We start from the raw sequence: 27,948 nt of genomic DNA on the forward strand, positions 1-27,948 counted from the left end.
TTCCACTTACAAGCTCGGCAAAGAATTCTACTTTGCGTATTTTGTTTGGAATAGTAGCAGGGGGCAGGATTCGGATGAGTCTGTGTACACTTCCTTCCATTAAGTCAGAAGCCAGAGTGCAAGATGAACAACGACTGGAATCTGACTGTAATTGTACTTCTCTGAGCACGGCTTGTTGCAGTTGTCAGACCTGTACAAGGGTGTAGTTTGTAACCATTCAAGGCATTGATAGGAATGGGAGAATCTAGCACGAAACATGAAAGCACAGACTCCGGCACTTTTAGTGAAGATTCAAAAAAGGACAAGATTGGTGGGGGATCTTTCATTTGGTGTTTTTAAAGTGGAGATTGACAGGTTCTTGATTAGTAATGGTGTCAAAGGTTGTGGGGAGAAGGCAGGAGAATGGGGGTGAGAGGGAAAATTAGATCAACCATGATTGAATGGCGTAGCAGACTCGGACCGAATGACATATGAACTGCTGACTTTGTTAAGCTTGGCAAGTGAAGAGGTCCAAACACCGCAGATGCTGGAAATCCGGGACAGAAACAGAAAATGCCAGAAATACTCAGCAGGTCAGGCAGCATCTGTGGAGAGAGAGAGAGATACAGAGGTAATGTTTTCAATTGAAGACACATGCTGCAGAGAAGGTTAGTGGCATGATGGTTAGGTAAAAAGGAATGTCCGTGATAGGGTGAGGGCAGGGTTGCCGAGGGGATAAGTTGTCCAGGTTATCTGGTTTAAAGGTCAAAGGGTGCACATTGGGAGATGAAATGAGCATAGGCTGTGACATGAGAGCAGATAGTGAATGAGATTAAAAACAAATGAATCAATATCAAATTCTTTCTTGCTGCAGCTTTACAAGCCGAAAACTGGTGTAAACGGGTGATCAATTGTCGTTGTGGATGCGGTTCATTGGCTTGTAAAGTTGCAGCAAGAGAATATTCTTCCATTGCTGGTATGTATTACAATTAAACACTCCTGCCCTCCGGTTCTACAATCCTCCTGCCCTCCGACTCTATGAAGCCCAGGGTGAGGTTTTCCATGCCAGGTTATTGGAGATGTCCTCATTCTTTAGGGAACAGGAGTTCCCCTCTTCCATTATTGACGAGGCTCTAACTGGGGCCTCCTCGATATCCCGCAGCTCCGCTCTTGCTCCCCCTCCCCTCATACGTAACAAGGACAGAGTCCCCCTTGTCCTCGCCTTCCACCCCATCAGCCATCGCATACAGCATATAATCCTCCAACATTATTGCCACCTCCAACAGGATCCCATGACTGGCCCCATCTTCCCATCTCCACCCCTTTCTGCTTTCCGCAGAAAATGTTCCCTCCGCAACTCCCAGATCAACTCGTCCCTTCCCACCCAAACCACCCCCTCCCCAGGTACTTTCCCCTGCAGCCATCGGAGATGCAACACCTCCCCCCTGGACTCCATCCAAGGACCCCGAGTCTTTTCAGGTGAGGCTGAGGTTCACATGCACCTCCTCCAACCTCATCTACTGTATCCACTGTTCCAAGTGTCAACTCCTGTTTATCGGCGAGACCAAGCGCATGCTCGGAGATCGTTTCTCTGAACACCTCCACTCAGTCCGCCTAAACCTACCTGATCTCCCGGTTGCTCAGCACTTTAACTCCCCCTCCAATTCCCATTCTGGCCTTTCTATCCTGGGCTTCCCCCATTGTCAGGGTGAGGCCCAGCGCAAATTGGAGGAACAGCACCTCATATTTCGCTTGGGTAGCCCTCACCCCAGCGGTATGAACATTGACATCTCTAACTTCAAGTAGCCCTTGCTTTCCCCCTCTCTCCATCCCCTCCCCCTTCCCAGTTCTCCCACCAGTCTTACTGTCTCCAATTACATTTTATCTCTGTCCCGCCCACTCCCCTGACATCAGTCTGAATAAGGGTCTCGACCCAAAATGCTGCCCATTCATTCTCTCCTGAGATGCTGCTTGTCCCGCTGAGATACTCCAGCATTTTGTGTCTACCTACAATTAGACACAATTGACCCTTGACAACGGTTCACTGTAGCACACTCAGTAAGTGATCAGTCAGGATCATGCCCATGATAGAATCAGAAAATGACTCTATGATTCATATTTAACTTTGCTCCTGAACTAATCATTGACCAATTCTGTTCCTTAATTTATTCCAAGTTTTAGGCAAGTATGGAGTGGGGAACCAAGCATTGACTCGTTGACCGTTTCGCTGAACACTTGTGCTCGTTCTGCCAAGGTTGCTGGATCTCCCGGTTGCTAACCATTTCAACTCCCGTCCCATTCCCACATTGACCTTTCTATCCTGGGTCGACTCCAATGACAGAATGAGGCCACGCACAAACTGGAGGAATATCATCTCATATTTCACGTGGATGGCTTACAACCCAGTGGTATGAACGTTGAAATCTCCAATTTCTGGTCACCCTCTAACTGACTAACCACACTTTTCCTTTCTCCCCCCTTCCCTGTGTCCCAACTGGACTCCCATCTACTTCTCTCTTCCTCCCCCCGCCTACTTTCTTCACAATTCACAACTCTTCAATCCTATCTCACACCTTCTGCCTGTATTTCTGGCCTTTGTTCCAACCATCTACTAATTAGTCCAACAACCCTCGCCTCGCCTGTCCATCTATTACTTGCCACAGAGAGGCACAAAATGCTGGAGTAAGTCAGTGGGGCAGCCAGCATCTCTGGGTAGGTGATGATTCGGATTGGGACTCTTTGGAAGAAGTCTGGATAGAGTGAATGTGGAGAGGATGTTTCTACTAGTGGGAGAGTCTAGGACTAGAGTCCATAGCCTCAGAATAGAAAGATGTACCTTTAGAAAGATGAGGAGGAATTTCTTTAGTCAGAGGTTGGTGAATCTGTAGAATTCATTGCCACAGATGGCTGTGGAGGCCAAGTCAATGGATATATTTAAGGTGGTGGTTGACAGATTCGTGATTAGTAAGGGTGTTATGGGGAAAAGGCAGGAATGGGGTTGAGAGGGAAAGATAGATCAAACATGACGGAGTAGATTTGAGGGGCCTAATGGCCGAATTCTGCTCCTAGAATGAGCTTATGAACTATCAATTTTCTCCAGAGATGCTACCTGACCCACTGTGTTAGTCCAGCACTTTGTGTCTATCTTTGGTATAAACCAACATATTTTCATTTTTAAAGAATGACATTGCCATGTTTTGTCCTGCCTCTCTCCTCTTCCAGCATTCTTCTCTCCCCCCTCCCCCCCCCCCACTTCCCTTACAAACAGATAAAAGGGGTTCGACCCAAAATATCACCTATCCATTTTCTCCAGAGATGCTGTCTGACCCACTGAGTTATTCCAGCACTTGCTGTCCCTTCATAAAGAAACTGGGTGCAGCAGCAATTTATTAGTGTCTGCTTACTAAGGATGCTGGTCACTGTATAAAAGCTGTTGAAAAGCCACATAGTGTTGGCATCACTCCAGCGCTCAGTCGACAGAAGATCATTAACCTGTAGAGCAATCTGAAAACAATCACGGAATCATTCAGGCCGTTGGGCTGGAGGACATGTTCTCTGAGGACTTTCTGGTTACCGGTGCACCTGAAGCAATGTTCCCCCACTCGCTCCTCTATCTAATCACCCATTGCCACTAATGAGGCCAAGTGCAGTGATTCATCATCAGGGTGCCGCACCTGGTAGTCGCTGCCTCACAGCATCGGACACCAGGGTTCGGTGCTGTCTGTGTGGAGTTCATACGTTCTAGGAGCAGAATTTGGTCATTTGATCCACCAAGTCTACTCTGCCATACAATCATGGCTGGTCTATCTTTCCCTTTGATCAGTTCACAGTTCTGAAACATTGTGCAAAGATTTTTTGTGGTGTAGGTGTCCAAGGTTAGCAACTTCAAAGACAACGTTGAAACTGTTCAGGAATGTTCCAGATCTTGGCTGACGTCCACTCCATTCGAAGAGCTGAAGTCTGTGGGGGTAGAGAGCTGTTAGAGTTGGTTATGAAAGGGGCAGCACATTTTCTATTTATTGAACGTTGAGAATTATGAGTAGTTTTGATGGAACAGTATGGAATACAGGATTGCAAAAATAAAACGTTGGGTTCATTGTGGTTAGTGGGGCAATTGAATTTGTTTTCATAAGTCACAAGGGACTGCAGATGTTGGAATGTATAGCAAAAAAAGAAGAGTTGATGGAGGTAACTCGGTGGGTCAGGCAGCATCTATGGAGGGAAGTGGACAGATGAGGTAGTTAAAGATAGACACAAAGCTGGAGTAACTCTGTGGGACAGGCAGCGTCTCTTGACAGAAGCAATGGGTGACATTTCGGATCGAGACCCTTCTTCAGACTGGTTAGGGATGAAGTAGTTGAGGCAGGTTCATTAACCAGGGCTCTCACTTAACCTTTTTTCCCTGTTGCCAGCCGGGCAACCTAGGCAGCTTTTTAGGTTGCCAAATGACAGTTTAGGTGGTCATTTAATACGGTTTCCATGACGCGTGCGATAATGTGCTCGGTCGAAGTGCGTAGTTACCAGTTGGAATTATGTTCAATGAAGCATTTACATATTATTTCTGCTTCAAATAAAGTCACAAACTAAACATATTCACCAATCAAGACATGATATATACCACAATGACATGCAGCAAAATTATAATCCAGTATCTAAACTCTTTTTACACATTGCAATTAATGCTATTTCTATTAGATCTTTCCACTTCCAAACAAAAATGTGGTTGGATTATTCAGCGTATGATCAACCTGTGTCAATAAATCCTGGACCATGGTAATATATATATGCTTAACCATGCACACTACAGATTGATGCAAGCATGTTTTCAGTGAAGGACCGAAAATTACCATGACATGGCCATAGCATGGGTCGTTATTGCTATTGTTACAGAAACACTCTTGCTTCCCACATAATTTATCTATAACAAAATGTACAGGTTGCATGGAAATTTCTAAATGCATTTTATGATAATAGCTGTTAAAACCGACTATACCCGTCTGACAGGTTAAACATTACACTAACTGACAAGAGATGGCCAAAGGACATAACTGCAGCAAATGTTCTTTTGGTAATATGTTTAAAGGTGTCAAAACGCCATATTACCGAACATTCAGATTAGATGTACGTGTTGTGAACAGCAATGAAGATACCCAGTTTGTACGCACCAGAATTATTATTTTTTTATTGATAAACACTGTTTCCATCATTCCCACTTCAGAATTAACGTTAAAATTTCAACTGAAATATCTCCTAACCAAATTTGTGATGTATATGACTGACTGTAGAAGTAAAACCTGGATAAATCCAACGTATAGTTGTGAATGTTGCTCATTAAATAACTATAGTACTGATACTCCATATTAAGAGCCTTGATTTGCTGTTAAAATGAATTCTGTAATAACGTGTCAAGGTAGCAGTGACAATCGAACACTGCGGTTTTAACCGAGTCTAGAGAAGGGTTTCGGCCCGAAACGTTGCCTATTTCCTTCGCTCCATAGATGCTGCTGCACCCGCTGAGATTCTCCAGCATTTTTGTGTAACTGCGATTTTAATGTTTCACGTGTTCACAATTTAATTAATCCATCTTTATGGACTAAAACAAATAATAACATTGGGAATTAAAACACATTTGATTGCATTCCGTTATCAAACATAGTCAATGTTCGCTCTGAAGACATTTCCAACACAATAGGGTCAGGGAGGGACGTGTGTGAATCAGTGCGGGTGGGTAGATGGTGGGTGGGGGTGGGGGGGGGTGTTGAATGGGGGGATCAGTTGGATGGGGGGGAGGATCAGTACAGGATGAATGGGCGGCTCAGTACAGGATGAATTGGGGGGGATCAGTACAGATGGGGGGGATCAGTACAGGATGAATTGGGGGGATCAGTACAGGATGAATGGGAGGATCAGCACAGAATGAATGGGCAGATCAGTACAGGATGAATGGGGGTAAACAAAAATGCTGGAGAAACTCAGCGGGTGTGGCAGCATCTATGAAGCAAAGGAAATAGGCAACGTTTCGGCTTCTTCAGACTGTTCCCCCCCATTCTTCTTGAATGGGTGGATCAGTACAGGATGGATGGGGGAAATCAGTACAGGATGGATGGGGGGTTCAGTACAGGATGAATGGGGGGTTCAGTACAGGATGAATGAGAGGATCAGTACAGGATGAATGGAGGGTTCAGTACAGGATGAATGGGAAGATCACTACAGGATGGATGGGGGGTGATCGGTGCAGGATAAATGGAGGGTGTGTCAGTATAGGATGAATGGAGGTGGCAGGAGAATATTTGGTTTTATATATTAAAATATATATTGTGGTGTTTACGGAGAACTATGTTCACATAACTGTCATGCTGCTGCAAGTAAGAATTTCGTTGTTCCGTTTCGGGACATATGAACATGGGTGGCATGGTGGTGCAGGGGCAGAGTTGCTGGCTTGCAGCGCTAGAGATCTGGGTGCGATCCTGACTACGGGTGCTGTCTGTACGGAGTTTGTACGTTCTCCCAGTGACCGCGTGGGTTTTCTCCGAGTGCTCCGGGTTCTTCCCTTTAATCAAAGATGGCCGGTTTGTATGTAAATTGGCTGTGGTAAAGTTGTATATTGTTCCCAGTGTGTCAAATAGAACTAGTGTACGGGGTGATCGCTGGTCAGCGTGGACTCGGTGCACCAAAGGGCCTGTTTCTGCTCTGTATCTCTGAAGTCTGAACTCTGAAACACTCTTGACTCTTGATTCTCGTATGCTGTGATCTTGGACAGGAGGAATTGCATCCTCATTGTATTAGCTGCTGAACCTGAACCTAAATGGAGCCTATTGTTAACCCAATTGAAACAATTAAAGATGAAACTCATCTGGTTGTATTCCAAACATTCTCTAGCTAAGTGGTAGTGCAGGTCTAACCACGACAGGTAATTTTAGTGGATCACCTGTCTGAATCATTTTTTTTTAAAGCATTTGCTTTTGGAATGTGAACAGATTTGCCCTGAGGAGGTTGCGGAGGTGCTGAGTGTTGTGGAATTTCTCCATTGTTGAGTTACTCCCTCTGTGGTGTTGGACAAACAATGGCAGTGCAGGAAATAAACTGCTGGAGGAACTCAGCGAGTCAGGCAACATCTGTGGGCTGTAGGCACAGTCGGTTTTCGAGTCACAATCAGGACGGTGGTGTTTTTCAGATTTTAGATATTAGAAATATAGCACAGAAGCTGGCTCTTAGGCACACTGAGTCCGTGTCACCCGGCGATCACCCATACACTAGCACAATCCTACACACTAGGGACCATGTCCAATTTTATCTGTCCCTCTATAGGAAGAAACTTAACTCTTATTACCCCATTCTTTCAGAAAAACTGTCCTCTTTCTGGTACTTTATGATGCATCCCTATTGTGATGGTATACTGAATCAAAAGTGATTCTTCTAATGTGACTATACTGGTTTTAATTGTAAGCCCCCCTCAGTCATGACTGACCATGGGTGATGCATCCTAGTTGTTGGCTGCTTGCTCCAAACCTCGGCTAGAGCAGCGTCGCTTGTGGCTGAAGAGACCAATGCGGGAGTGACAGTCTCTGTCGCAAATGCCACATTTGTGTGTGGTCTGTGGTTTGTTGAAGTTGCTGCGCTCCTCTCTGCGTGCCCGCTTATCTGCCGCTGCGTTCAACAGTTTCTCTTCCCCCACTTTGAGATGTTGGTACAGGGTACCTCTCCACCTCGTGCGGTCAGCTGCAAGGCTCTCCCAGCACTCTTTGCCCCGCACTACAGCCGTCGCCGACACGAAACGTCACGTTCCATTTCTCCAAAGATGCTGCCTGACCCGCTGAGTTACTCCAGTTTTTTGTGTCTATCTTCGGTATAAACCAGTATCTGCAGTGCCAAGCCAGGCAAAATTAGGTTGCCCGGCGGCACTTTGGGTGGTCAATGGCACCCGGGCAACCGCTAATTTCGAACCCTGTTAATAACAATTTAAAGTGGTAGTGACAATAAACTCACTTGAACTTGAATTTGAAGACACACGGACAGGCATGTGGATAGGAAAGATTCAGAGTAATCTGGATCAAACGTGGGCAGGTGGGATGTGTAGATGGGGTATGTTGGTCGGAGTGGGCATGTCAGGCTGAAGTATGACACTGTCGCAAAATCCCCTAACAACATTGAGTCTGTTTGTATGGTAGTGTGAAGCCTGCAACTGTAACGTCCAGGTTCAGGAACAGCTTCTTCCCTACAACCATTAGGCTATTAAACACTGCAACCTCCAAATAGGTTACAAACTGCATAGACTCGGGGGTAAACACAAAATGTTAGAGTAACTCAGCGCGACAGGCAGCAGCTCTGGGGAGAAGGAATGAGAGAAGTTTCAGGTTGAGACCTTTCTTCAGACTGATTCCTTCTTTCCAGAGAAGCTGCCTGTCCTGCCGAGTTACTCCAGCATTTTGTGTCTACCATTGATTTATACCAGCATCGGCAGTTCTTTCCTACACCTATAGACTTGAGGGCATTGTTTTTGTCTTTCACTATTTTTAATTATTTGGTTTTATATATTAAAATAAATATATATTGTGGTGTTTACGGAGAACTATGTTCACATAACTGTCATGCTGCTAAAAGTAAGAATTTCATTGTTCCGTTTCGGGACATATGAACATGGGTGGCACGGTGGTGCAGGGGCAGAGTTGCTGGCTTACAGCGCTAGAGATCTGGGTGCGATCCTGACTACGGGTGCTGTCTGTACGGAGTTTGTACGTTCTCCCAGTGACCGCATGGGTTTTCTCCGAGTGCTCCGGGTTCCTCCCTTTTATCAAAGATGGCCGGTTTGTATGTAAATTGGCTTTGGTAAAGTTGTAAATTGTCCCCAGTGTGTCGAATAGAACTAGTGTACGGGGTGATCGCTGGTCAGCGTGGACTCGGTGCACCAAAGGGCCTGTTTCCGCTCTGTATCTCTGAAGTCTGAACTCTGAAACACTCTTGACTCTTGATTCCCGTATGCTGTGATCTTGGACAGGAGGAATTGCATCCTCATTGTATTAGCTGCTGAACCTGAACTTAAATGGAGCCTATTGTTAACCCAATTGAAACAATTAAAGATGAAACTCATCAGGTTGTATTCCAAGCATTCTCTAACTAAGTGGTAGTGCAGGTCTAACCACGACAGGTAATTTTAGTGGATCACCTGTCTGAATCATTTTTTTTTAAAGCATTTGTTTTTGGAATGTGAACAGGTTTGCCCTGAGGAGGTTGCGGAGGTGCTGAGTGTTGTGTAATTTCTCCATTGTTGAGTTACTCCCTCTGTGGTGTTGGACAAGCAATGGTAGTGCTATGATTTATCCACAGTGAGGAAACGATAAAGGACACCGTGCTGGAGTAACTCAGCAGGTCAGGCGGCATCTCTGGAGAACATGGCTAGTGAAGTTTCAGATCGGCAGCTTCCTTCAGACTGGTTGTTGGGGGGGGGGAGGTGTGGAAGAAAGCTGGAAAAGGGGAGAGGCTGGACAAAACGAGGCAGGTAATGCATGGACAGGTGAGGGGCAAGGTTGATCGGCAGACGGTGGTATAAAGACCAGAGATAGGAGCAGAAGGTGTGATCTTGACTCTGGGCGCTGTCTGTGTGGAGTTTTCACATTCTCCTTCTGACCGGGTAGGTTTTCTCCAGGTGCTCCAGTTTCCCCCCGCATCCTAAACGCGTGCAGGTTTGTAGGTTAACTGGCTTCTGTAAATTGTCCCTAGGATGTAGGGAATGGATGAGAAAGTGGGATAACATAGAACTAGCGTGACTGACTGAGTGACCAATGGTCTGTGTGGACTCCATGAGCCGAAGGGCCTGTTACCATGCTGCATCTTCCAATCAATGCACTGAATCGCTGTTTCAAAGTGGGCCAGGTTTTTAACATCAATGAAATGACATCGTCCCAGTAATTTTCCCAGGTCCAACTGATTGGTCAAATATTAAAAAAATTAATAGAAATTATTCATTTTAAGTTTCCACTTGCTCCCGGTAAGTTTTTGTTTCGTCATATGATGACGATTCTCCATCGGATTCTTGACCTTCCCCACCCTAAGCCAACTCCCTTTTGAACAGAGAAGTGTTGGCCACTAATTATAAGATTGTAGACACAAAATGCTGGAGTAACTCAGCGGCTCAAGCAGCTTCTCTGGAGAAAGGGAATAGGTAACGTTTCGGGCCATGAACCCTTTTCTGATGTTTGAGTCTGAAGAAGGGTCTCAACCTGAAATGTCATCTATTCCTTTTCTCCAGAAATGCTGCTTGACCTGCTGTTGGTCTAACATTTTCTGTCCATCTTCTGTATAAACCAAACCAACTAAGTGAAAAATATAGGTTGTGGCTGCTAGCAAGTGCTTCACTGCTGATGTCTTAAGTTTTTGGAGATTGTACACCACTCCGGTTTCAGTCTGTGATGTGCGATTTTGAAACCCCCGATTGCAACACAATATTAGCAACTGTATAGATTATGAGCAACTGTCATCCGAAAACCCCCTGATTGCCGATCATGGGCATAGAACAAATACACAGGACTAGATGTTTAGTCCCTTGTGCCAATAAGTCATTTAGATCCGTTGATTGTTATGAGACGCTCAAGGTGGGGGGCATACACATACTGCTGTAACCTTCAAAGTTGGGCACAGGACTGCAGTATGTACCCTTGCATCATCGGCCTTTTTCAATACCCTCCAAGGGCGGCCCGCTGCAGGGGACACATAGTACAGATGTTTTATCTCCTATATAATTCATGGTTTCGTCTGTAGTGCATCCACTCAGTCATAGAGTCATACAGTGTGGAAACAGACCCTTCGGCCCAACTTGCCCACACTGACCAACATGTCCCGTCTACACTTCCCACCTGCCGGTCGGTGTTTGGCCCATCGGTCGACATCTATCTATGTACTATGTACATCTATCTATGTACTATGTACATCTATCTATGTACCTGTCCAAATGTTTCTTGAATGTTGCAGTGGCACCTACTTCAACTACCTCCTCAGGCAGTGAGTTCCACCCACCCACCCACCACACTTTGTGTAAAAACAAACAAAAAAAAATGTTATCCATCAGGTTCCCATTAAAACCTCCCCCTCCCCTCACCTTAGGTCTATGTCCTTCGGTCACTCCAATGAAAGATGCAAGGAACTGCAGATGCTGGAATCTTGAGCAATGCACAAGGTGCTGGAGGAACTCAACAGGTCAGGCAGCATCTGTGGAAAGAATGGACTAGCAGCAATTTGGGTCAGGACCCTTTGGACAGATTGTACGAAGAGAGGAGAATAGTGGAAAAGAACTGAGGGTGGGGCAAAGCCTGGATAGGTGGGGGGGGGGGGGGGGGGGGGGGAAGTGGGGAGGGGTGACTGGCAGAGGGGGTGAACAAAGGCAAGACATGAAACTTACAAAATTCTTATGTGGTTGGACAGGCTAGATGCAGGAAGATTGTTCCCGATGTTGGCGAAGTCCAGGACAAGGGGTCACAGTTTAAGGATAAAGAGGAAATCTTTTAGGACCTAGATGAGAAAAACATTTTTCACACAGAGAGTGGTGAAACTCTGGAACTCTCTGCCACAGAAGGTAGTTGAGGCCAGTTCATTGGCTATATTTAAGAGGGTTAGATGTGGCCCTTGTGGTTAAAGGGATCAGGGGGTATGGAGAGAAGGCAGGTACAGGATACTGAGTTGGATGATCAGCCATGATCATATTGAATGGCGGTGCAGGCTTGAAGGGCTGAATGGCCTACTCCTGTACCTATTTTCTATGTTTCTATGAAATGGAGACAAAATATCTGGGTCGCGGCCCGAAAAGTCACCTATTCTATGGCTCCATAGATGCTGCCTGACCCTCTGAGTTACACAAACACTTTGTGTCTATCTTCGGTTTAAAGCACCATCTGCAGTTCCTTCCTACACAGGAGGCAAAACAGTGTCAGATAACGAGAGAAGAGGAGTGAAATGTAAAGCCAGAGTTTGGAAGGGGGTGGGAGAGGGGTAGAATGGTTCAAAATTAGTCACACAGGAAACAGCAAAGGCAAGCCGCTAGGAAATAATGGTCTACTGTCCTGGCAGTGAGTACACAACACAATACCGGACGGAAGGAATGCTTGCTGGATAACATCCACTTTCCTTGGGTCAACAAACATGAATAAAGAAGCTGGCTCTATTTAAAAATCACTCACGTAAACACCCTTGCCAGTTCTGGCCTAACCCCCCAGCAAAAAAAACACCAGACTCGTAAAAATAAAATAAACAAGTGCACTTATTTCTAAAAGAAGTAATTTTAGACAGGCATCAGAACTACAGCACGGAAACAGACCCTTCGGCACACTGATCAGCGATCATTATACCAGCCATTATACTAGCACTATCCGACACGCTAGGGATAACTTACAATTTTACCAAAGCTAATTAACCTACAAACCTGAACGTCTTTGGAGTGTGGAAGGAAAACCGGAGCATCCGGGGAAAAGTCACATGGTCACGGAGAATGTACAAACCCCTTACAGACAGTATCGGTAGTCAGGGTCAAACCTGGGTCTCTGGTAAGAGAGCAACTCGACCACTGCGCCACCGTACTGTTATGTTGGCAAAGTAGCCAGAGGGTGGGTGAGGGGTGGTGCTGGAAGTGAGAATTATTTTCACACAGCTCGTTATTGAGATTCAAATGCATTGCTTGAAAGTGGTGGGGGCATATCCAGCTGAAATTCACTGAAAGAGAGAGAGCAGGGCTGGTGAGATGGCTGTATCTTCACTGACGGACTGCAGGGCTGCTCTGCAACGCCTGTTGTGTTTATTTGCAGTGGGCTGCACAGTGGCGCAGCTGGTCGAGCCAGGAACACGGGTTCGATCCTGACCTCTGGTGCCATCTGTGTGTGGAGTTTGCCCGTTCTCCGTTACCCATGTCGGTTTTCTCCGGGTTCTCCGGTTTCTTCCCACATCCCAAAATTGTGCGGGTTGGAGAATCATTGGCTTCTTTCAATTGCCCCTAAAGTGTAGGGAGTGGATGTGTAAGTGGGATAACACAGAACTGGTGTGAATGGGTTATCAATGGTTAGCATGGACTTGGCCGGTTGAAGAACCTGTTTCCATGCTGTATCTCCAAACTGAACAATAAACAAATTTATCTTGGTACAAAGGTGAAGGTATTTTTTAAAATATTTGAATATAAATAAAATACTTAAATATTTTAATGTAATAGGTCGGCACAGTGGCGCAGCGGTTGAGTCGCTGCCTTACAGAGCCAGAGATCCTGTCTGTGTGGTGTTTATACCTTTTCTCTGTGACCGCATGGGTTTTCTCTGGTTGCTCCAGTTTCCTCCCTCATCCCAAAGACATACATGTTTGTAGGTTACACAAAATTGCTGGAGAAACTCAGCGGGTGCAGCAGCATCTATGGAGCGAGGAAATAGGCGACGTTTCGGGCAAACCCTTCTTACTGATGGGGGGTGGGGGGGAGAAGAAAGGAAAAGGGGAGGGGAGGAGCCCGAGGGCGGGGGGATGGGAGGAGACCAGGGTTAAGGAAGGGGGCTAGCCCTTGAATTCAACCGATTTTGCTAGCCCTTGTTGTTTCCTCCCCTTCCTTAACCCTCGAGCTGACTCCTCCCATCCCCCCGCCCTCGGGCTCCTCCTCCTCCCTTTTTCCTTCTCCCCCCCACCCCCCATCAGTCTGAAGAAGGGTTTCGGCCCGAAACGCCGCCTATTTCCTTCGCTCCATAGATGCTGCTGCACCCGCTGAGTTTCTCCAGCAATTTTGTGTACCTTCGATCTTCCAGCATCTGCAGTTCCTTCTTGAACACATGTTTGTAGGTTAATTGGCTTTGTTAAAATTGTGAATTGCCCCAGTGTGCAGGATGGTATTACTGTCCGGGATGATCACCATGGACTCTGTGGGTCGATGGGCCTGTTAGCCTAAAGTAAAGTGCAGCCAAATGGACATTGACAAAACATTTTGAAAGATTGGAAATTAATCTGTTTGGTGCTCTTCATGCACTTGGGTTGCAGGTTTTTTTATTGCCCTTTTATGGAAACTTGTTGAGGTGTTCCCCTGAGATATCTGTGACCTTGATGTTCCAGGTTCTTGCTCCCTACAAATGTAATAGCTGCATATTGGCAGATGTGCCTCAGCCGTCATGGCACTCAGCTGTGGCATTATTCCCCATTGACTATTTTTCCATTTGGGCGAGAAAGAGTGCAGAGATGATTTAAGAGGATGTTGCCAGGACTTGAGGGCATGAGCTGCAGGGAGAGGTTGGGAAGGCTAGCACTCTATTCCTTGGAGCACAGGAGGCCGAGGGGTGATTTTATAGAGGTATGTAAAATCATGAGGGGAATAAATAGGGGGAATGCACAGTCTTTTACCCAGGGAAGGGCGATTATGTACCAGAGGACGTAGGTTTACAGTGAGAGGGGAAAGATTAATAGGAACGTAAGGGACACGTTTTTCATGAAGGTGGTGGTGGGTGTAGGGAATGAGCTGCCACGTAAGGTAGTTGAGGCAGGTACTTTGGCAGCATTTAAAATACATTTGGACTGTGACGTGGGTCGGAACGGTTTAGAGAGAGATGGGCTAAATGCAGGCAAATGGCAATGGCTTAGTTGGGGCAACATGGTCAGCATGGGAAAGTTGGGCCGAAGGGCCTGTTTCCACATTGTATGACTCCAACTCTAAGGCCCTCTGACTTGCAGGAATGTGATGATGAAAGGAAAATAAGGAATCCAAGTCTATACTTCCTTGAATGTTGCAACATGTAGATCGAGTGATAAAGGAGACATGTGGTATGCTTGCTTTCATGGGTCGGGGTATTGCGTACAAGATGTGTCGGAAGGAACTGCAAATGCTGGTTTAAACCAAAGATAGACACAATCTCCAGAGTTGCTGCCTGACCCACTGAGCTACTCCAGCTTTTTGTGTCTATCAATTGTATATGAGTCAATGAATACGTACGTACGCTCAGGAAGTAGAGCCATTGATGGGGTTTTGTTTGATTAGATCATTATGCTAGGTTTAGGATAGATCTTAAATGAGATCTCCTAAATGGAGATATGCATGCCCAGGAACTTGATTCATTGACTCTCTCCACTGCCAACCCATTGGTGAAAATAGTCACAACGTGCTGGAGTAACTCAGTGGGTCAGACAGCATCTCTGGAGAATGTGGATTGGTGACGTTTCAGGTCGCAACCCTCCTTCAGACTGTCATTTCCCTCTCATCTCCTCTTTACCGGCTTTTACCCCTGTGATATTAACAGTCTGAAGCAGGTTCCAACCCGAAACGTCACCTATGAATGAATAATGAATGAATGAATGAATGAATAGGTTTATTGGCCATGTATTCACATACAAGGAATTTGCCTTGGTGCTTTGTCCGCAAGTGACAACATGACATGCAGCGACAGTTAGGAATGACACATAAAATGTTCAACATTAAAAATAAATCCATGTTCTCCGAGAGTTGCTGCCTGAACTGCTGAGTTACTCCAGCACTTTGCATCTTTTTTATCGTGCACCAGCATCTGACGTTCCTTGCATCTCCCAACTTGTCGATGAAGACAGATTTGTGGATCCTTGAATTTCCCCTTTTAAAGTTTACAATCAGCTCCTTATTCTTACTGAGATTCAGAGCAAGATTCACAGTCATTTCATATCCATAAGTCCTCTTTAGGCCACTTAGCTCACCGAGTCTACTCTGCCATTTAATCACGGCTGATCTATCTTTCCCTTTCAAACCCATTCTCCTGCCTTCTCCCCATAACGTTTTACACCGTACCAATCTAGTATTTGTCAATCTCCACCTTAAAATACGTAATAACCTGGCCTCTACACCCGTTTGTGGCAATGAATTCCACATTCACAACCCTCTGACCAAAGAAATTCCTTGTCATCTCCTTTCTAAAGATGCGCCCTTTTATTCTGAGACTCTGCCCTCTGGTTCTAGACTCTCCCACTAGTGGAAACATCCTCTACACATCCACTCTCGTCAGGTAATTCACAAGAATTCACAAAGTTATCTATTTGATAAATTTCAATGAGGACCCCTTCATCCATCCAATCTACAGCGAGTACAGGCCCAGGGCAGTCAAACGCTCATCACTCATTAAACCAATTCTCTTCTGTCATCTATTTTCCAGCTTTTTTCACATTTCTACAGTAAGTCTGATGAAGGGTCCTGAAACGTCGCCTATCCATGTTCTCCAGAGATTACTCCAGCACTTTGTGTCCATGTGTATTTAACCAGCATCTGCAGTTCCTTGTTTCTACAAGAACCCTTTGTCTAATACAGAAAGGCCAGCTGTAGCAAGTGGAGTGAGCTTGCGGCTCTGTGATAGGTTAGAGAGCGGGCAACATGAGACCCTTCTTCTCGACCTGAAACGTCACCCATTCCTTCTTTCCAAAGATGCTGCCTGTCCCGCTGGTTTACTCCAGCTTTTTGTGTCTATATTCGGTTTAAACCAGCATCTGCAGTTCCTTCTTAAACATATGCAGTTCATTCATTCCATGTTTGGACGTTTGTGTTAGCTTTACTGGTATTCTCACAGTTGCAAAAGTATGCGATTTTTCAAGTTACCTCATGAAAGTTTGATTTGTGTTATTTTGTTTTGAGCGCAGGACGAACGATTTGAATTGAGCAGCAGATGTTTCAGGACTTGTTTCAGCTTGCTTCCTACCATAGGTCTTCATGGTATATACTGAGAAGTTAACTCTTTTACATCTGATTTGAATTCAGCATAGGAACATATTTCTTCAGATTTAATGTGGTTTTGTTTCATTTCCAATAACTAAATGGGCAGTGATGATGTCAATGATTCTGTTTATTTGTGACTTCAATGAGAATTTGAGTTCCTGTCCGTTTCACTAAGTGTAGAACAATGCGGAGTGTTGAAGGTTGAGGGGAGACCTGTCAACAGTATATACAATTATGAGAGGCATGGATAGGGTAGACAGTCAGAATCTTTATTTCCAAGGTGGAAATGTCAAAGACCAGAAGGCAAAGCTTTAAGGGAAGAGGGGGAAAGTTTTAAGGAGGTGTGCCAGGGATGGTGATGGCAGTAGATAGGATAGTCGTGTTTAAGAAGTTTTTGGATAGGCACATGGATATGCAGGGAAGGGAGGGACATGGATAGCCACAAAATGCTGGAGTAACTCAGCAGGTCAGGCAGCAACTCTGGAGAGAAGGAATGGGTGACGTTTCAGGTCAAGACCCGTCAGACTGATGAGTGGGTGGATATGGATTACGTGCAAGCAGATGAGATAGTTTGACTTGACATCATGTTTAATATGGACATTGTGGGCCCTTGGGTCTGTTCCTGTGCTGTACTGTTTGAAGTTCTATGTTCTAAAATGTAGATCATCTGTATGGGCGGCAAGGTGGTGAAGGGGTAGAGTTGCTGCCATACAGCGCCATGGACCCGGGTTCAATCCTATGGTCTGCTATCTGTAAGGAGTTTGTACGTTCCCCATGTGACCACGTGGGTTTTCTTCGGGTACTCATGTTTCCTCTCCATTTCCAAAGACATACAGGTTTGTGGGTTGATTGGCTTCTGTAAATTGTCCCGGATTTATAGGATAGTGCTAGTGGGTGATCGCCAGTTGATGGAACCCAAGTGGGCCGAAGGGCCAGTTTCCATGATGTAAACTAAACTAATCTATTAGCGGGCCAGATAAAATGGGTTACTGTGACGCATTGAATGTAAGCAGAGGAATATCACCTGAGAGGGGAGAGAGAAGAAGTAATAATGGATAGGTGACACAAATGAGGATGAAAAAACTGCAGGAGCTAAAAAACTGAAATATCTGAGTATTCTGAAAACACTCACTTGGTCAGGCAGCATCTGTGGAAACAGCTAACCTAAGATAGGCACAAAATGCTGGAGTAACTCAGACCCGCTGACTTACTCCCGCATTTTGTATCTATCTTTGGTATAAACCATATTCCTTTAAACCTTTCCTGTCCATTTACTTGTCTAAATGTTTGTTAAACGTGATACAGTAGTACCTGCCCAAACTACCTCCTCCAGCAGCTCGTTCCATACACCCACCACCCTTTGTATGTAAAATAATAAGTTGCCCCTCATGTTCTCATTAAATCCTTCCCCCCCTCACCTTACACCTATGACGTCTGGTACTCGATTTCCATCCTCTGGGTAAAAGACTATACTCTATCTATTCCCCTCAAGAACTTGTGCTATGTTTTTACAAAGAAGAAATGTCTGAACTTGGTGTTTTTTTTCTTTCTTTTCCCACAAGGGCATCGTGGAAAGTTTCTGAAAAAACAAAATGGAGGATGGGAAGGCAGTGTGGGCTCCACACCCACTGGATGGGTTCCAGTTGGGTTCCATCATTGACATTGGGGTTGACACATTAACTATTGAGCCGTTGAATCAGAAGAACAAGGTGAGTAGCATATTGGTTTGTCTTCCAGCAGGAAATAAACAGCTGGAGGAACTCAGCGAGTCAGGCAGCATCTGTGGGCTGAGGCACAGTCGGTTTTCGAGTCACAATCAGGACGGTGGTGTTTTTCAGATTTTAGACGTTAGAAATACAGCACGGAAGCTGGCTCTTAGGCACACTGAGTCCGTGTCACCCAGCGATCACCCATACACTAGCACAATCCTACACACTAGGGACCATGTCCAATTTTATCTGTCCCTCTATCGGAAGAAACTTAACTCTTATTACCCCATTCTTTCAGAAAAACTGTCCTTTTTCTGGTACTTTATGATGCATCCCTATTGTGATGGTATACTGAATCAAAAGTGATTCTTCTAATGTGACTATACTGGTTTTAATTGTAGGCCCCCCTCAGTCATGACTGACCATGGGTGATGCATCCTAGTTGTTGGCTGCTTGCTCCAAACCTCGGCTAGAGCAGCGTCGCTTGTGGCTGAAGAGACCAATGCGGGAGTGACAGTCTCTGTCGCAAAGGTCACATTTGTGGTCTCTGGTTTGTTGAAGTTGCTGCGTCCCATCTCTGCGTGCCTGCTTGTCTGCCGCTGCATTCAACAGTTTCTCTTCCCCTGTTTTGAGATGTTGGTTCATGGTACCTCTCCACGTCGTGCGGTCAGCTGCAAGGCTCTCCCAGGACTCCACATCGATGTCTAGCGCCTTCATATCTCTCTTACAGACATCCTTTTAACGTAGCTGGGGGCTGGCCGATGGTTCTCCTCCCAGATGTCAACTCTCCATAGAGGATGTCTTTTGGAATACGGCCATCCTCCATGCGGTGGACATGGCCCAGCCACCGCAGTCTGCGCTGCCTGAGTAGAGTGTACATACTGGGAAGGCCAGCACGAGACAGGATCTCGGCATTGGACACTTTGTCTTGCCATGATATGATCGTGATGATCGTGGCATCCCTCATGTCCTGCGGTACAGCTCCTTCTTGCCAGCACTGGCAGAGGACTTCATACAAAGGAAGCAGGAAGGTAGTTTTGCAATGCTTGATCAGGCCAGGGGGAATCCCGTCACTGCATGGGGCCTTGCCTGAGGCCAGGCTGTCAATGGCCTTGCGGAGCTCTTCTACCGTCGGCTCTGTGTCTAACTCATACATGGTCGGCAGGCACTCGATGGCATCAAGGGCTGAGGGGGACACAGTGTTCTCTCTCGAGTAGAGGTCGGAGTAGTGTTCCATCCATCTCTCCATCTGCTGGCATTCGTCTGTGAATACAGCCCTTATATTTGCTGCAATCACTTCAGAGGAACATTGAGCTTTCTTTAAATGACATTGGATTTTATCGTGTTTATCATGGATCCATTATTTTTCATCCTGCCTTCTAGCAGTGACCATAGTGAATATAACGCCTCTGGGGCAGTGATATGATCCAGTTTTACTGAAGATAGGGACAAAATGCTGGAGAACTCAGCAGGACAGGCAGCATCTCTGGAGAGAAGGAATGGGCGACATTTCAGATCGAGAACCTGCTACAGACTCTTTTGGGTCGAAACATCACCCATTCCTTCTCTACAGAGATGTTGCCTGTCCCGCTGTGTTACTCCAGCAGTTTTTGTCTATCATCGGTTTAAACCAGCATTTGCAGTTCCTTCCTGGACATAATCCGGTTTTACATTACAATAGGGACAGCTCACTGCTCATAGTATTATGGAGAAGACAATTATGTTGCCAGTGTTTACCGATGGTTTACATTTGACACTGTTAAGCATGGAATGGAGGGATATAAATCACATGCAGGCAGATGAGATCAGTTTGAAGAAGGGTCCCAACCCGAAACGTCACTTATCCATGTTCTCCTGTGTTGCTTCCTGACCTGAAGATGGTCATCGGTGCCATCTCTGATATGTTCAGTACCTTTTTATACTTCTAGTTTCTCTCCCCCCTGATTCTCAGCCTGAAGAAGGGTCTGGACTCGAAACGTCAGCTATTCCTTTTCTCCAGAGATGCTGCCTGACCTGCTGAGTTACTCCAGCATTTCGCATCTATCTTCCAGCATCTGAAGTTCCTTCCTACACATTTTTGTTTACTTCCTGACCTGCTGAGTTACTCCAGCCAGCACTTTGTGTCTGAGATTAGTTTAACCTGGCATCATGTTTGGCCTCTTCCTGTTCTGTACTTGTCTGTGTTCTGGGTCATCCACCTCGTGCTATCTTCCCTAAGGGTGAATGAACATAGCACATAACAGCACAAGAACAGGTCCTTCGGCCCACAATGTCTGTGCCAAACATGATGCCAAGACCAAATTCTTGTTTGCCTGCATATAATTCATATGCATCCATTCCCTGCATTTCCTCTTAAGCGCTGCATCTGCCTCCACCGCCACCCCTGGTCCTGCATTCTAGGCCCCCACCACTATGTGCTAATAAAGGACTTGCCCCGCACATCACCATTAAACTTTCCCCTCTCACCCTACAGCTATGCTCTCGTGTGGACATTTTCACCCTGGGGAAAATGGGTCTGACTGTCTCTATCTATGCTGATACTTCATCCATATCCCTCCATTCCCTGCATATCCAAATGCCTATCCGAAGGTCTCTTAAATGCCCACTATTGTATCTGCCTCCACCACTACCCCCAGCAGCACGTTTCAGGCACCCACCACCACCCTCTGTAGAAAGAAAATCCTTGAGCATCTCTTTTAAACTTTGCTCCTCTCACCTTAAAGCTATGCCCTCTAGTATTTGCTTCTTCCATCCTGAAAAAAAGGTTATGACTGTCTACCCGATCTATGTCTTGAACTCTTTAAAAACTGCTCACGTTCAATATTTCTTGAACAAAATTGTTAGCAGGTTTCATTTAAATTCCACAGCTCTGAAAATGTTATGTTAATGTAAATGGTGACCTAGTTGTGTTTTGAGATGGGGGAAAGGTCACCCTGAACAGAAGTGTCCTGTAATGATGTTCTCAGAGTTATTAGTTCAATTATGCAGTCAAAATTCCTGACTCCCACTTAATCTTTGCATGATTTCACTTATTTTGTGTGGGTTGCTGTTTGCTGAAGCAGCGTGTGAGAGAGTAACCAACATAAGATTACTTGAAATAAGAGTATTATCAGGCTCAGTGATAAATGGAGATTAAAACTCGTTCATCTTGCAATGGGACAAGGTCAGCTAGCACCGGCCAAGGCACTGTCCACACGTCCACAGGAGATGACACTTCACATTCATAGAAAATAAATGACTATGGGAGAAGTCGACATTAAAACAAAAGGCGAACTAAGTGCTGGAGTAACTCAGTGGGTCAGGCAGCATCTCTGGAGAACATGGATAGGTGACGTTTTTATCAGACTGTCTGATTGCTTGTCGGCGTGGATTTGGTGGGCTGAAGGGCCAGTTTCCACGCTGCATCTCTATAACTAAGTGAAAGCAAGTGTTCTAGTCGTTCATTTTTCTTCAATGTTTGAGAAGCCAACTGCTTTGTTGGGTGGCACTCATTGGCTCAAACCATTTTGACATTCCGTGGGGAGCTTCAAAGGCAAATAAAACCACCTACTGGTCACTGCTTGATAAGGGTTAAGCCACAAGCGTTTATCTTCTATTCTACTTAGAGGCTTCATGTGACTGAAGTTGGGGCGAAGAAGGGTCCCGACCCAAAATATCACCTCTTCATGTTCTCCAGAAAAGCAGCCTGACCCAAGTAACCTGAGTTACTTCAACACTTTGTGTCCTTTTTTTGAAACCCGCATCCTCGTTTCTTCGGTAAAATTTAGTTTAGTTTATTGTCACGTGTACCAAGGTACAGTGAAAAGCTTGTTGTTGCGTGCTAACCAATCAGCGGAGTGATACTTAGATTAAAAATGATTTGCACATAGTCCTTATCCCTTCATTCACTGCATATTTATGTGTTCTTCATGGACATTCATTTAAATTGCCAAGCTGGAAAAGGTGCAGAGAAGATTTATGAGGATGTTACCAGAACTCGATGGCCTGAACTACAGGGAGCGGTTGAGCAGGCTAGGACTCTATTCCTTGGAATGCAGGAGGATGAGGTGTGATCTTATAGAACTGTATAACATCGTGAGAGGAATAGATTAGGTAATTCCACAGTCTCTTGCCCAGATCGAGAATCAGGGGACATAAGTTTGAGACGAGGGGGGAAAGATTTAAGAGCAAACTGAGGGGTATCTTTACACAGGGTGGTCGGTATATGGACGGGCTGCTGGAGGTGGTAGTTGAGGCAGGTACTATTGCAACGTTTAAGAAATATTTAGATAGGTACATGAATAGGACAGGTTTAGAGGGATATGGGTCAATCACATATAGGACTAGTGTAGATGGGGCATGTTGGTCGGTGTGGGCAAGTTGGGCTGATGGGCCTGTTTCCACTCTTTATGACTCCATGACCGAGATGATTTATAAAAGATATTTAATGTATAACTAATGTTTTTTTTAAATTATCATACACATTTTATATATTTATTTAAGAAGTTTATTTATTTATTTATCCAAAAGTTGGTCAGGTTGTGTTTGCCATCTTGACGTGTTAGAATCTTGAATCATTTTTGAATTTTCTGCCACATATTAATCTGAGTATAGTTTCAGCAAATGCCGGTTCCTTGCTTGTTTAGGCTTAAGTCACGAGAGTTCATCTTCATTTATTCTGTTTGCACGATGTGAGAGAGAAAGCTTCATATGCTGATGTCAATGATTTCAATGATTGAGTTTCCTCTAGGGTACTTTTTCCCCCAGTACATGTACAGGAAACACAAGAATAAATTATCTGTTGAACCTTTAGGGGAATTAGTGGAGGGAGGTGGTTTTAAGAATATTTATACAGCGCCAACAAATCAATTCTCAAAGGCAAAAGGTTTATTATTTGGAAAGTGATACATCTATGAAATGTAGATGTTTTACCAGAACATTGCCGAGATTAGGGCGTTTCAGCTGCAGGGAGAGGTCGGACTGACGGAGTGTTTTCTCTGGAATGACGGAGGTTGCGGGCAGACCTGATGGAAGCATATAGAATGATGAGTGGCAGGGATGAGGTAGAGAGTCGGAGCCTTTCTCCTAGGATAGAAAAATTAAAGACGAGAGGACATAGCATTTAAGTGAGAGGGGCAAAGTTTAAAAGAGATGTTCGGGACAAGATTTTTACACAGTGTAGTGAGTGCCTGGAATGTGGTGCTGGAGGTGGTTGTGGAGGCAGGTACGATAGTGACATTTAAGAGACATTTGGATAGGCACATAGTGGACTTTAGAGGACACATCATCCGAGGACGTACACTCCATTGAGTATAAATGGGGATCCTGTGGATAGGGTGAACTGTTTTAAATATCTGGGAGTCCACATCTCTGAGGATATGACATGGTCATCACACGCCTCAGCACTGGTGAGTAAGGCAAGGCAGCGCCTTTACCACCTCAGGCAATTGAGGAAATTCAGAGTGTCTCCGAGGATCCTCCAGTGCTTCTACGCAGCGGCGGTGGAAAGCATCTTGTCCGGGAACATTACCATCTGGTTCGGGAATTGCTCTGCCAAGGACAAGAAGGCTCTGCAGAGAGTAGTGCGTTCGGCCGAACGCACTATGGGAACTTCACTCACCCCCCCTGCAGGAACTATACAACAGGAGGTGCAACTCCAGAGCAAACAAAATCATGAGAGACCTCTTCCACCCCTGCAACGGACTGTTCCAGCCGCTACGGTCAGGCAAACGCCTCCGTTGCCATGCAGTGAGAACGGAGAGGTTGAGAAGGAGTTTCTTCCCAGAGGCAATTTGGACTGTAAACGCCTTTCTCACCAGGGACTAACTCTCCAGAACGTTTTTCCTTCTATTATTTATTATGTAAAATAATATGTGTGTTCTGATTGTGTTTATAATTTGTTTGGTTGTTTTGTTGTTCCGCGAGCATTGCCACTTTCATTTCACTGCACATCTCGTATGTGTATGTGACAAATAAACTTGACTTGACTTGACTTGACTAGATATGCAGAGAATGGAGGGGTCTGTATTATGTACAGATAGATAAGAGTTGGTCTTGGCATCATGCTCAGCATGGACAGTGTGGGCTGAAGGGCCTGTTCTTGTGCCGTGCTGTTCTATGTTATTTTACCTACGTACATTAAACGTTCATAAAGGACATCACGATATGATTAATGTTAAACTAATTTTTCCGCTTTGTTTGATTGAGGGGAGAAAATCTATTTTAGTATGATGCGACTTGATTTATTTCTTTTGCAATTAAACTATTCAAACCTGGGAACAATTTGGGCCTTGTCTCGGATATAAAGAGAACATTGGCAATGCATTCATCTGTTAGGCCTGTCAGTGGCATCAGGTTTATTATCGTCACGTGAGGTACAGTGAAAGGGTTGTTTTGCTTGCAATCTGGTTGGATAATGCTGAGAACTCAATTCTGCACCCTGTATCTTCTCCTTTACACTAACATAGAAACATAGAAAATAGGTGCAGGAGGAGGCCATTCGTCCCTTCGAGCCAGCACCGCCATTCATTATGATCATGGCTGATTGTCCCCAATCAATAACCCGTGCCTGCCTTCTCCCCATATCCCTTGATTCCACTAGCCCCTAGAGCTCTATCTAACTCTCTCTTAAATCCATCCAGTGATTTGACCTCTACTGCCCTCTGTGGCAGGGAATTCCATAAATTCACAACTCTCTGGGTGAAAAAGTTTTTTCTCACTTCAGTCTTAAATGGCCTCCCCTTTATTCTAAGACTGTGGCCCCTGGTTCTGCACTCGCCCAACATTGGGAACATTTTTCCTGCATCTAGCTTGTCCAGTCCTTTTATAATTTTATATGTTTCTATAAGATCCCCCCCTTCCTTCTAAACTCCAGTGAATACAAGCCTAGTCTTTTCAATCTTTCCTCATTTGACAGTCCCGCCATCCCAGGGATCAATCTCGTGAAACTACGCTGCACTGCCTCAATCACAAGTATGTCCTTCCTCAAATTAGGAGACCAAAACTGTACACAATACTCCAGATGTGGTCTTATCAGAGCCCTATACAACTGCAGAAAAAACCTCTTTACTCCTATACTGAAATCCTCTTGTTATGAAGGCCAACATTCCATTAGCTTTCTTCACTGCCTGCTGTACCTGCACGCCAACTTTCAGTGACCGGTGTACAAGGACACCCAGCTCTCGCTGCACCTCCCCCTTACCTAACCTAACCCCATTGAGATAATAATCTGCCCCCTTGTTTTAGGGAAGGGCATTTTATGTCTGGAGTGGGTACTGCACGGAAATACAAGTTGTTTACTGCCCAAGGTAATTCACAGATGAATTCACTGATCAAATACACTGACTCACTCCTGAGAATTGGTCGTACAACTCAGCAACATATACGTGCCCTGCTTTGTTTTCCCTTATTATGAGGCCAACCTTCAGTTGTTTTGAGAGCTGTTGACACGATGCAGTGTTTGATAAGCAAGTTGTGTTGAGCTGAGTTTTTTTCACATAAGTTGTACGTGGGGCCACATTTAGAATCTGAGGAAGGGTCCCAACCCGAAACGTCACCAATCCATGTTCTGCAGCAATGCTGCTGACCCGCTGAGTTACTCCAGCATTTTGTATCTTTATTTGGAGTCATTATGTGTTCAGATTTGGTCACCCTTCCATAGACTTTAGTCTTTACTTAAGACTTTAGAGATGCAGCATGGAAACAGGTCCTTCGGTCCACTGAGTGCGCGCCGTCCAATCAACCAGCAAACCTGCACGTCTTTGGGATGTGGCAGGAAACCGGAGCACTCGGTGGAAACCCATGCGGTCACAGGGAGAACATGCAAACTCCACACAGACAGCACAGCGCCAGAGACCCGAGTTCGATGTCTGTGTGGAGTTGGCTTTCCTGACACGTCTTGTGGTCCACTGGCTCTTATTCCCATGGCACCAGGAACTTGGGGGAGACAGGAATTGGACTAGAGGGCCAGATTCCTTTGTGTCCTGGACTTCTGCTGACGGGCTGGCCTCTCCACAGCTCTGTCCCAGTTGAATCCCCAGCTGGGATGGCAGAGGTCTAGAATTTAAGGTGGCATTTTCTGGGTGGTTGCATCACATCCTCCGTCCAGCCGTGATTCATCACTTACCTGAAAAAGAACCTTAAAACTTACAGGAGCCTGAAAACTGTAACGTTCAGGGACAACTTCTTACAGCCTTCAGGCTATTAAACACTACAACCTCCAAATACATTCTGAACTACATAGACTTAGGGGCATATATATATATGTATATATACACACATAGACACGCATACACGCACTGACACACACGAACGCACACGAACACACACTACATATTATGTCATGCTGCTGTAAGTAAGAATTTCATTGTCCTGTCTGGGACGTATAACAATGAAACACTATCGACTCTTGTCTTGACCCTCCTTCTGCCTCACAGCACGCGTTTGCCTCTCCTTCCACATCCCCTCCCCCTAGTTGTGCCGATTGAAAGGCTGTAGCTGACCCCGGAGAGGGAGCACACTGTGCCCACTGATGCCCAGCAGTTCCCGAGGTCCTCCAGAGAGCCACAGTGACTGGATTGCTTCCGATGACTCCATCCACACCTCACGTTGCCTCGGAAAAGTGACCAAAGCTGTCCCACCCTGGCCATTCCTCCTTTTCCCTGCTCCCGTCCGGCAGAAGGTGCCACCACCAGATTCGAGAACAGCTTCTTCCCCTCCAAGCTTCTGAACAGTCCTTCCATAAGTTAGGGTACTGTGCGATTCACTCCTACCCTTTTGCAGACATTGGACTTTATCTATGGAACTGATGTGCTACAATGCTGAGTACTATATTTTGCATTCAGTATCTTCTCCTTTGCTCTATCTTTTTATTAATGGTTTCGATTTCTGGATTTTGGAGATACAGTGCAGAAACAGGCCCTTCTGCTCACCGAGTCCACTACGACCAGCGATCACCTCGTACACTAACACCATCCCACACACCAGGGACAATTTTACAATTTTAATGAAGTCTTTGGAGTGTGGGAGGAAGCCGGAGCACCCGGAGATGATCCATGCGGTCACAGGGAGAATGTACACACTCCGTACAGACAGCACCCATCGTCAGAATCAAACCCGGGTCTCTGGCACCAAGGCAGCAACTCTACCACTGCACCACTGAGCCGTCCTTATGTGCCCCACTATCTGATGTACTTGAGTTTGAATTAATTGTATCTATGTACAGTGTTATATCATCTGTTTGGAAAGGATGCAAAACGATGCTTTTCACTGTACCTTGGTACACGTGACAATAATAAACTTAAATCTAATCCAATTTGAGATCCACAGACTTCCATTGAGGAGTGGGGGTGGGAGGAGATGTTTGTTGAGTAGACATTGAAAAAAACAATTAGCCACAAGAAGGGGCAACTGGCGATCACACTTCCTGTTGTCCCTGGATCATATTGTTTATGGCAAATATTATCTAATTTCTGAAAGCTTCCATTTCTATGTTGCAATAAATTGACAGGCTGATTTTTTTCCCCACCCCAGACCTTCCTAGCTCCTGTCAATCAAGTTTTTTCTGCAGAAGAGGACAGTAAAAAGGATGTGGAGGATAACTGTGAGTAAAAC

The 27,948-nt window shown here is 45.3% G+C and overlaps 1 protein-coding gene across 1 annotated transcript in view; it reads left to right on the plus strand.

Moving 5' to 3' along the window:
* The window catches only part of myo6a (myosin VIa), a 173,374-nt gene that overhangs the window by 52,852 nt on the left and 92,574 nt on the right, over positions 1-27,948 (plus strand). Inside the window, 2 exon segments of the mRNA XM_055639474.1 lie at positions 18,211-18,357; positions 27,868-27,937. Coding sequence (XP_055495449.1) covers positions 18,241-18,357; positions 27,868-27,937 — 187 coding nt within the window. The 5' untranslated portion in view covers positions 18,211-18,240.

This window comes from Leucoraja erinacea, chromosome 8 (assembly GCF_028641065.1).
Source record: "Leucoraja erinacea ecotype New England chromosome 8, Leri_hhj_1, whole genome shotgun sequence".
NCBI classification, from domain to species: domain Eukaryota; kingdom Metazoa; phylum Chordata; class Chondrichthyes; order Rajiformes; family Rajidae; genus Leucoraja; species Leucoraja erinaceus.